We start from the raw sequence: 11,603 nt of genomic DNA, 5'->3' as shown, positions 1-11,603 counted from the left end.
GACAGAAGAAGATATAAAGCAACATATATTATTTGAAAATAAAATAAAAAGTACTGTAAATAATAATAAAAGACAAAAAAAAATAAAAAATTGATTGATTTCTGCTACTTCAATCATGATTTTAATGTATCACCCACAATTAATTATTATAAGTCACTTATGTATTGAAAAATTAATAATAAAAATTTTCATGATATTTTAAAAAAAATATTACTACATATACTCAAAGGGGAAAACAGTAAAAACACACAAGAGATAAATGTAGAGAAATCAAGAAGCACCAAATGGATTATTAACATTTGTAACATTCAACACATTTCTAAATGTTTCCAAATTCTTCTTGAATCAACACATAATGAAAATAGTAAATAATAAATAATAATAATTACAGTTTACTATATCACCTCTAATTAATTATTATGGTCATTTAAGCAATGTGCCACATAAGTTGAAATAGAAAAAATATTATAAATCACAATGATCAAAAATTTAAATTATTTAAAAAATATAATCGGTTATCGTCGACACAAAACTCTGGACAAGGAGAGTAGCATATATTATTCAAAAATTACATAAAAAGTATTATAAATTACAATAGTTAACAAATTAAAATATCTAAAAACAATTTAATATGTTATATATTTCACATGAAAAATACTAGAAATCACAATAATTAACAACTTAAAAAATTTAAAAGATATAAAATATTTGATCGACTTTTGAAATTATATTAGTGTCACGGAAATTGAAATAAAAGAAAAGTATTATAAATCACAATAATTAAAAACTTAAATTATTTTTGAAATATAATTGACTATCAATGCCACAAAAATTTGGACAAGAAAAGTAACGTATATTAATTTGAAAATTACATAAAAATAATTAGAAATTACAATAGTTAACAACTTAAATTATCTAAATACATATTAAAATAACATATGATGAACTCATGCTAGATTCCGGATGAATCCTAGAAAACATATGCAATCTTTTTATTAAAATTTTTTATTTAAATATATTAAGATTGAAAAGATAAATAAATATCTTAATGTTGGGCCCGTGCTGACACGGGCCATGTTCCTCTAGTATATATATATATATTAGTTTAGGTGTACGCACCTTGCGCGTGTACCTCACTTTAATGAGTTCAAACATTACATTAAATAAGATATTTGTTTAAATAATAAAAATAAATATAATAATTAAATTTAATATCTTTTGAGTATGTAAAGATTGAGAATTTATTTATTAAACCTAATATTTACCAAAAATATTTTTAAAAGTCGACCGACATTCATCTACCATCTGTAAATTACAACAAAATACTACAATGATAGTGATATTAAAATAATACAATTAAATCTAATCTTTACACACAAAACTTTTCTCAAAGTCATCCGACACTCATCTATCATCAGTAAACAATAATAAAATAATACGATGAAAGAGATATCAAAATAATACAACTAAAACCTAACCTTTACATAAAAAAATTTCTCAAAACCAACCAATATTTATCTATCACCTGTAAAATGCAACAAAACAATAAGATAAAAGTGATATCAAAACAATACAATTAAACTTAAATTTACACACAAAAATTTCTCAAAGCCGATTGAGATTTATCTACGAATTGTAAACACAAAATAACAAACAAATAGAGATATTACGTTAATACAATTAAACCTAACTTTTACCTAAAAAAAAAATTCAAAGCCGATCTAGCTTCATCTAGCATCTGTAAACTAAAATAAAACAATAAGATAATAAAGATATCAAAATAATACAATTAAATCTAACTTTTATACAAAAAATTCTTCAAAGCCAATCGACATTCATCTACGACCTGTAAGCTATTAAAAAATATATATATATAATAGTGATCACAAAGCTTTAATTTTGATCCCACTAATTCTTGTCGGAGCGAAAATTTTGACCCTAAAGAATGATTTTGAATGAAAATAAAGAAGTTATATATACATACACATGTTGAATTCTATTATGATGACAAAAACATTAAAAAAGTTGAGGGTTAAAAAATCAAGTATTCACAATCTAGACATACAATCGAATTAAGTTAGATGAACATTAATCCTTAGAGAACAAAGTTGTACGTGAATATCTTAAGAGTAAATAAATAATTATCCCCCTGATGTTGGTCGAGATTTTTAAAAAGACACTTAAACTTTGAATTCGACCTATTACCCCACGATTCTTCTTTATTCCTTTGCAAATACATCAGTTTTCACTGAATTTCAATCACACCAAAGAGAGTGCAACGCGCCAATCAGGTGCTGCAACGTGTAAATACGTTTAATTTCATTATTTTTTAATAAAATTTTCCTTTTAATTTTATTTATCAATTAATCAATTTTAATTTTTTTCTTTTCCAATTCTCCATTAATCAATCTTCATATCTTCTTCCTCAATTCTCCATTAATAATCTTCATTTCTTCTTTCCCAATTCTCCATTAACAGCCATTACTCTTTTTTTCTCTCTTTTTTCCCAATTCTCCATTGAAGCTAGAAAATTTCAGAAAAAAAATTCTCCTTAATGAATCAAACTAGTGGGATACAAAATCATGTTTTGACTTTAATATCTTCTTAATTTGTTTAAAAGCTATGAAATCAAGTTTCCTTTTTGTGATTAAATTTATTTTCCGTCTTCAACACCATTTACTTGAATCATAAAACTTCATTAATGGAGTTTTAATGGAGGAGTTGAAGAAGACAATAGTATTGAAATCTCATTACTCATTAGTACACTTAAGCGAGGGTCTTTCGGAAACAAGCTCTCTACCTCACCGAGGTAGTGATAAGGTTTGTGTATACTTTACTCTCTCCAAACTTCACTTGTGAGATTTCACTAAGTATTATGTATGTTGGTGGTGGTGGTTTGTTGTATTAAAAGAATAAGGTCTATTAGAATACGAGCAATATATAAAAACAAGTACTTAATAAGATGTATAATACAACAAATACATGTATTATTTCTCTTATAGGTTGATTGGTGACAAATGAACTGTATCAAATATTTTTGGCACAACTTGTGCTGTCTTGGTCTTCTGTGGGCTTTGGCCCCTTGTTGTAGACTATAGTCCTTTCCACTATTTTTTTTGTTTCCCATCAGGTATTTGATGTTCGTATTGAAACCCCGATTAATTTGGATCGCGCGTTGTAGGGCCCATTAAAGTGGCAACGCTCTCAACAGAGTTTTCTCTGTACCCAGAGTTGAACCCTCAACCTCTGATTAAGGGAGGAGTAACCCATCCACCGCACCACAACCCATGTTGGTCCTTTCCACTACTTTTCAATAACCAAATAGTCAATATAGATGGCTGCAGAAAGGATGTTTTCCCTTCGTTTCAATATAGTAATCCATAATAAACATTGGATCAACAAATTCTTAAAACCACTATTAATTTAATTTCCTACACTATTATTGCAAGCAAGTAATTTACAAGAATGTAGAAAATCATTCAACCTCTTGTATAATTCTTCACAGTTCTAAAACACATTCATGATGTGAAAAGATGAGCTTACATTTTATTTTCGTAAAAGGCATGAATATACCTCTGAACTTTGTTAAATAGTATAGATATATCCTCCGTCATACTTTAAATATAAATATATCCTTACCGCTAATGAAAAGGTAAACATATGCCCCTGAAATTTAATGAATGGTACAAATATACCCTCCGTCATACTTTAAGTACGAATATACCCTTATCGTTAATGACAAAAATATATATATACCGTTCTCCCTAACGGCTGTTACAATTTCTGTTCATTTGACCGTTTTTTGATTTAATTTATCCCAGCCCCTTATTACACCCCCAAGTACCCCTCCTCTCTTGCGTCAATTATTGAATTTAGAAAGTAATGAATAGTATAAAGCAGACTCTATTATAAAGTCTTTGTCTTGTTGTTGGATGAAAAGTCAAAGTTTTTGGTAATAGTAGATTATAGTTAATTGCAGCAAACATTGTTGTACCAATTACAAGTAAGAACACTAGCAAAAGAGAGAGGGACAGAAATCACAGATCATTCTTGTTTGCAAATTACTCTTAGCATTCAACAGGTAAAACAAAGTTGTTAATATTTGATTTGAATATGGAAATATTTATCCTCTCAAAATTGACTCTTTGTTAAATAGTCTTTAAGTCTATTTTTTAACATAAGTTTTTTTATTTAGGGAGAGAGAAACTCATTTTTTAGACAGATGGATAGATTTATTATCTGTCCCTATTTATCCGACAAATGAGAAAATAAAAGTAGGTTATTTTGCTAATTGAAAATTCGAAGTGGGTAGACCGTTATGCTAATTGGAAACTTAAAAGAGGCTTAATAGCCAAATTTTCTCAAATGATTTTTTGTAACTTGTTGTTTTGCTTTGTAGATTTCAGAAATGGAGATTGGCTTAGCAGTTGGTGGTGCATTTCTGAATGTTCTGTTTGATAGGCTTGCTCGTCGGGTTGAGCTGCTCAAGATGTTTCATGATGATGGGCTTTTAGAGAAGCTGGGGAACATTTTGGTTGGTCTTCAGATTGTGCTGAGTGATGCAGAGAATAAGCAGGCATCAAATCAACTCGTGAGACAGTGGCTTAATAAGCTTCAGAGTGCTGTGGACTCTGCTGAAAACTTAATGGAACAAGTTAATTATGAGGCTTTGAAGCTTAAAGTGGAAGGTCAACATCAAAATCTTGCAGAGACATGTAACCAGCAAGTATTTCGATTTTTTTCAGAGTGCTGTGGACGGCGCTTGAGTGATGATTTTTTTCTTAACACAAAGAAGAAGTTGGAAGACACCATTAAAAGTTTGGAGGAGTTAGAAAAGCAAATTGGTCGACTTGGCTTACAGAGGTATTTCGATTCGGGTAAGAAACTAGAAACTAGAACACCTTCAACTTCTGTGATTGAATCTGATGTCTTTGGTAGGCAGAATGAAAAAAAGGAATTGATTGACCTTTTATTGTCCAAGGATGCAAGTGAAAAAAATCTGACTGTTGTCCCTATTGTTGGAATGGGGGGCGTGGGTAAGACAACACTTGCTAAAGCTGCTTACAATGATGAGAAGTTGCAAAGCCATTTTAATTTGACAGCTTGGTTTTGTGTGTCTGAGCCATATGATGCTTTCAGAATAACAAAAGGGTTACTTCAAGATATTGGCTCATTTGACTTAAAGGATGACGATAATCTTAATCGGTTACAAGTCAAGTTGAAGGAAAAACTAAATGGAAAAAGGTTTCTCATTGTTCTAGATGATGTGTGGAATGACAACTACAATGAGTGGGATGACTTGAGGAATATTTTTGTTCACGGAGATATTGGAAGTAAGATCATTGTGACGACACGTAAAGAGAGTGTTGCCTTGATGATGCGATCTGAGCAAATTAGCATGGACACCTTGTCTATTGATGACTCTTGGTCTTTATTTAAAAGACATGCATTTGAAAACATGGACCCTATGGAACATCCGGAACTTGAAGAGGTCGGGAAAAAAATTGCAGCTAAGTGCAAAGGACTGCCCTTAGCTCTGAAGACGCTCGCTGGCTTGTTACGCTCCGAATCAGAGGTTGAAGGGTGGAGACGTATTTTGAGAAGTGAAATATGGGACCTGTCAAACAATGACATATTACCAGCGTTGATGTTGAGCTACGATGAACTTCCCCCATATTTAAAGCCATGCTTTTCCTATTGTGCAATATTTCCTAAAGATTATCCATTTAGGAAAGAACAAGTTATTCATCTGTGGATTGCTAATGGTCTTGTAGTACCACGGGGAGATGAAAGAATTCAAGATTTAGGCAACCAATTCTTTCTCGAGTTGAGATCAAGATCATTATTCGAAAGGGTCCGAAATCCTTTTCAAGGGAACACAGAGGAATTCTTAATGCATGACCTTGTCAATGATTTAGCCCAAATTGCATCTTCAAAAGTTTGTGTCAGGCTGGAAGAGTGCCAAGGATCTCATATGTTGGATCGAAGTCGGCACTTGTCTTATTCAATGGGACTAGGTGGTGGCTTTGAGAAATTGACACCCGTCTATAAATTGGAGCAGCTGAGGACATTTCTTCCAATCAATATCCAGGGCCTTTGGGGAATTAAGCTAAGCGAGAGGGTGCTGCATAACATACTGCCAAGTCTAACATCTTTAAGGGCATTATCATTGTCTCATTACTGGATTAAGGAGTTGCCAAAAGATTTGTTTATCAAATTAAAGCTTCTGAGATTTTTGGACCTTTCTCGGACAAAAATTACAAAATTGCCCAATTCTATCTGTGCATTGTATAACTTGGAGATATTTCTCCTGTCATCTTGTGATGATCTTGAGGAGCTACCGCCGCAGATGGAAAAGTTGATCAATTTGCGGCATCTTGACATTAGCAACACTTCTTGCTTGAAGATGCCGCTACATCTGAGCAAGTTGAAAAGCCTCCAAGTGCTAGTGGGAGCTGAATTTCTTTTAGGTGGCCCCTGTGGTTGGAGAATGGAAGATTTGGGTGAAGCACATTGCTTGTATGGATCTCTATCAATTTTAGAGCTGCAAAATGTGTTTGATAGAAGGGAAGCTCAGAACGCAAACATGAGGGAGAAGTATCATGTTGAAAAGTTATCGTTGGAGTGGAGTGAAAGTAATGCTGACAATTCACAAACTGAAAGAGACATACTTGATGAGCTATGCCCACACACAAATATAAAAGCACTCCAAATCTCCGGATATAGAGGGACACAATTTTCAAATTGGCTAGCTGATCATTCGTTTCTTAAGCTGCTAGTACAATTGTCTCTTAGCAACTGCAAGGACTGTTTTTCCTTGCCAGCACTAGGACAACTTCCTTGTTTGAAATTCCTTTCCATTAAAGAGATGCTTCGAATAACAGAGATAACGGAGGAATTCTATGGTAGTCCGTCCTCCAAAAAGCCTTTTAACTCTCTTGAGGAGCTTGTATTTGCAAAGATGCCGGAGTGGAAGCAGTGGCACGTACTAGGGAACGGAGAGTTTCCTGCACTTCGGAACCTTTCAATTGAAGATTGCCCCAAGTTGGTTGGGAAGTTCACCGAGAATCTTTGTTCTCTGACAAAGTTGAGAATCTCAAGATGTCCTGAACTCAATTTGGAGACACCCATCCAACTTTCAAGTTTAAAAAGTTTTCGAGTTACTGGTTCTCCTAAGGTTGGAGTTCTTTTTGATGACGCTGAACTGTTTACATCCCAACTTGTGGGAATGAAACAGATTGTTCTTTTAGAAATTAGTGGTTGTGACTCTCTTACCTCATTACCTATTAGCATTCTGCCGAACTCCTTGAAGACAATAAGGATAGGTCATTGCCGGAAATTTCAAATGGGGGCATCAGATAGTAGTAGTAAGATGATATCTAACATGTTTCTGGAGGAATTGGATCTGGTTGAATTTGAGTCGGTCCCAAGAGCACGATATTTGAGGGTAATTAGTTGCCACAATCTTACTAGGTTTTTGATTCCTAATGGGGGGACTGAAAGACTCCAGATTATGTTTTGTGGGAATCTTGAAATACTACTTTCGATGGCATGTGCGACCCAGATGACGTCACTGAGTATTTTCGGATGCAAAAAGCTGAAGCGGCTGCCAGAATGTATGCAGGAACTCCTTCCATCTCTTAAGGAACTGCGACTGTTTCTTTGTCCAGAAATAGAGCCCTTTCCTGATGGAGGATTACCCTTCAATTTACAATACCTTGAGATCAGGGATTGCGAGAAACTGGTGAACGGACGAAAGGAGTGGCGCTTACAGAGACTCCTCTCTCTCAGAGAGTTAGTCATCTTCCACAATGGCAGCGACGAAGAGATTGTTGGTGGTGAGAATTGGGAGTTGCCTTACTCTATTCAAAGTCTTACCATACGCAATCTGAAAACATTAAGCAGCCAACTTCTCAACAGCCTCACCTCTCTTGAATCTCTATGGACTCGTAATTTACCTCAAGTTCAGTCACTGCTGGAAGAAGGGCTTCCCTCCTCTCTTTCTGAGCTATGTTTATACGACCATCATGAGCTCCATTCAATACCGACCGAAGGTCTTCGGCACCTCACTTCACTTCGATGTCTAGTGATCAACCAGTGCCCTAATATCCAATCACTTGCAGAATCAGCGCTGCCCTCCTCCCTGTCTGAGCTGACAATCAAGCATTGCCCTAATCTCCATTCACTTCCCGAATCATCGGTTCCCTCTTCCCTTTCTGAGCTGACAATTAAACATTGCCCTAATCTCCAATCACTTCCCGAATCATCGCTTCCCTCCTCCCTTTCTGAGCTGACCATCAAGCATTGCCCTAATCTCCAATCACTTCCCAAATCAGCTCCCTCCTCCCTCTCTAAGCTGACCATCGAGAATTGCCCTAATCTCCAATCCCTTCCATTAAAAGGGATGCCCTCTTCCCTCTCTAAACTATCTATTCGCAACTGCCCATTGCTCAAACCACTAGTAAAATTTGACAAGGGGGAGTACTGGCCAGAAATCGCTCACTTCTCCAACATAAATATTGATGGCGAATACCTTTGATGATTAAAACCAAATGGTGCTCTCACAAATGTAAGTTATTCTTTTCCCTCAGAAGCTTTTTATTTTTGTTTACTTCCCTTTGTTCTTTTGTTAATTCTTTTTCTTTTTTTTGATCTTATTGAGCAGTGTGGAGCGTCTATTTCTCAAACTGTGTCTTGAATTCAACGAGGGGGCTTACTGCCAAAAATTGCTCATATTTCCACCATAAATATAGAATGGGAGTACTTGTATGATTAAAACGAGGGGTGCTCCGATAGATGTAAGTTATTCTATTTTCTTAATATCTTTTGGTTTTTGGTTTCTTCTCTTTGCTTGTTTGTTAATAATTCTGTTTCTTTGTTAAATCATTTTGACCAGTGAAGCTGAGGAAGCATCTTCAGATCAAGATGAAATCTTTACATTTACACCAAAACATCGAAAAAGAAATCTACTTTAGGTAGGAATTGCTCCAGAAAATTGGTAGCTTAATACACTGACTCTCTATTCTTGTCTATTCCTATCTTCTCCCTCAAATCTTGCAGATGAAAGTATGATTCGCCATCATGAAAGCTGTTCGGCTTTGTTCTGCATTTTGTCGTCTCTTCTATAGAGATAAAGGGTCCAACAAATGCAACCTCACTTTCTCAATGAGGTCCAACATGCAATCAATTTGCGCCAGAGATGAATTTAAGGCTAATAAAATGGACAGGCGTATCATGATGTATTAACACAAACAATGGAGAAGCCATCAGTTCTTGATTAATAGAGGTCAATTGGCAACTTGGCTCCCTTCACGTTGCTTTGTTCTTCTATCGAATGCAAAGCTCTAATAGAATTCAAAGGTGTGTATAAAACACAAGGTTTGTTTCCAATCTATCAAAAATATAAATGTTTTCGTCCCAGTAAATTTAATAAAAGCATCAGCATCGTTCAGGTTTTTGTTAATGATTTTCGGATATCAACGTAAATTTCATTCTTTGTCAGGATTTTGGTAACAATATGTGTATGCTGTTACAACACTTAGCTCAGTTGGTAAAAGGAAATTTCTGCTGCAATTCTCTATTAAATAGAAAGTCACTCGAATGTGATCTGACAGCAAAACGTAAGTGAACAAAGACTAGTCATTTTTTATCAGCCAGTGCTCTTGACTATTACTTCAAGGTTTTGTTATCGTTGGCTGTAAATGTTATACTAATGCTATTGATTTTTTATACATAAATATGTGTGCTCATCATCAAACACACAGCTTTAAATCTAAGCTCCATAGAGAATCTATAGAAAAGATAATGACAGATAACAATCAGAAGTTCTAGGAAATAAGTGAATTTCCATTGTCAGGATTTTGGAAGCTATACAACATTCAGTTGTTCTCAGTTAGATTGCTTGTTTCTACTAACCACTATATGTTTTTGTATAAATTCTGTTTATGTTTTTTTATGATCAGAAGAGTGGTGTTTCTTTTCTTTCCAGAACGGGTTCATTGGGTCATAGAATCTTCAGCTGATGGAGCAAGTCCTGCAACTGCTACCGCCGATCAATCTGGGAACCTGTCATTAGATGTCAAATCCAATGTTGTACGGAAGGACCGCACGTGATTCAACTTTTTGGCATGGTCGAATTTGTCCAATCGGAAAGCCTCTGGTGTATTGCTTCAATATAAGTATTTCCTTGCATACCTTCTAATTATTGTTCAAGATGCATGTGTATACATGTACATATAGGTTTCTCTCCTTTTCAGTTGTATACCTTCTAATTATCGTTCACGATGGGGGTGTGTGTGTGTTTATTTCGTGCTTGCAGTCCTATATGCAAATGTTTGGGATTTCTCTGTGTACTTTTTTCTTTTATATGAGCTATGAAGGAAGCCTTGGAGGAAGTGGTAAAGTTGCTGCCATGTGACCAGGAGGTCGCGGGTTCAAGCCGTAGAAATAGCACCTTGCAGAAATGTAAGGTGAGGCTGCGTTAAACAAACCCTTGTGGTCCGGCTCTTCTCCAGACCCCGCGCATAGCTAGAGCTTCTAAGTCGCATGACCAACTGAGAAGCTTCTATGGACCCTGTGCATAGTTGGAGCTTAATGCACCGGACTGCCCTTTTTGGTAGCGATAATGAGTTGTGCAGATCCGAGATTAGCATACTGTGCATGTGATCATGTAAAAATTTTCTGGTATGAACTGAAAAACTGTTTTCAAGTAAAAGGAAAAGTAATTGCAGTTGTTGTCTTCTATAAAATTATTGTTTGTTGATCTTTCCAATGTTGTTCAACTACCTTGGAGGTATGTTTGCTTGCCTAATATATATGATGGTCAAATAACTAATCTACTCAACAATATCCTGGAGTTTTATCACATTTGTTGAACAATCAGAAGACAACTAAGACTAGGGAAGAGTCTTTTTTCACATTGACCGACCGTTATTTTCAGTTGAACATTCCAAAATTTACAAAATGATAATCTAAATACCATCAAAAGATATGTGTCATGTCAGCTTTGGGTGTCCACGAGACACAATGAGGACTAGTTGAGGTATCGAGATGTGTATTCTCAGAGCTAGAGTGTTTAGTTGTCAAATCCGTATTCACATGCAGTGATGACCATTCTTCTTAGGCATTTAGGAATTGATATTCCAGGAGAACATAAGTAGCAAAGTCAAATAAAATATAAGATATGACTTTATCAATTAGTGATGAAATAATGTAAACCAATTATGGTTGATCCAAGCTTCATATATGTATAACTACTTCAAAAGTTGCTACATATTGTTCCTCAAACCAACATTGAGGAAGGTTAACTACCAACAAATTAGGTAAAGAGCCTAGGTGCTTCCCTCAAGAACTTTGCCTATATATACACTTTATCTATAATCAAATCTCATCTGAAAGTAAACTGAAAACACAACTTTCCTTGTTGAAGCATAGCAATCTAGATCAAATTGACACAATGTTGCCTTCCAACACTTGCTCAATCCTCTTCGTTATCATAGCATTATCGTCCTTATCAAGCATTACCACAAGCCATGCTGCCCGCGGCCTACTGCAACTTCCCAGCTTGCCTAAGATCCCGTCATTGCCTCAGCCAACAATGCCAC

The 11,603-nt window shown here is 35.0% G+C and overlaps 1 protein-coding gene across 3 annotated transcripts; it reads left to right on the top strand.

The window, feature by feature from the left end:
* The first annotated feature begins 3,920 nt into the window (after positions 1–3,920).
* Positions 3,921–10,771, top strand: LOC107870146 (putative disease resistance RPP13-like protein 1). 3 transcript variants are annotated; one of them, XM_047412418.1, is made up of 8 exons: positions 3,921–4,081; positions 4,400–8,569; positions 8,666–8,798; positions 8,897–8,975; positions 9,061–9,378; positions 9,503–9,620; positions 9,989–10,178; positions 10,319–10,771. In XM_047412418.1, the coding sequence occupies exon 2, from the start codon at positions 4,409–4,411 to the stop codon at positions 8,537–8,539; it is 4,131 nt and encodes a 1,376-aa protein (XP_047268374.1). In that variant the 5' UTR covers positions 3,921–4,081; positions 4,400–4,408; the 3' UTR covers positions 8,540–8,569; positions 8,666–8,798; positions 8,897–8,975; positions 9,061–9,378; positions 9,503–9,620; positions 9,989–10,178; positions 10,319–10,771. The 3 variants fall into 3 exon arrangements, with proteins under 3 accessions (XP_047268374.1, XP_016572060.1, XP_016572063.1); XM_016716574.2 differs by having other exon boundaries at positions 9,061–9,360; positions 9,989–10,771; XM_016716577.2 differs by lacking the exon at positions 9,503–9,620 and having other exon boundaries at positions 9,061–9,360; positions 9,989–10,771.
* The last annotated feature ends 832 nt before the right edge of the window (positions 10,772–11,603 follow it).

Source organism: Capsicum annuum, chromosome 5, assembly GCF_002878395.1.
Source record: "Capsicum annuum cultivar UCD-10X-F1 chromosome 5, UCD10Xv1.1, whole genome shotgun sequence".
Classification (NCBI taxonomy): domain Eukaryota; kingdom Viridiplantae; phylum Streptophyta; class Magnoliopsida; order Solanales; family Solanaceae; genus Capsicum; species Capsicum annuum.
The sequence above is the reverse complement of the archived record's forward strand: the minus strand, read 5'-3'. Positions and strand labels throughout refer to the sequence as shown.

What these genes read in the sequence shown, in the direction of transcription:
- LOC107870146 (XM_016716577.2), top strand. Translation starts at nt 4,409, where the DNA reads ATGGAGATTGGCTTAGCAGTTGGTGGTGCATTTCTGAATGTTCTGTTT.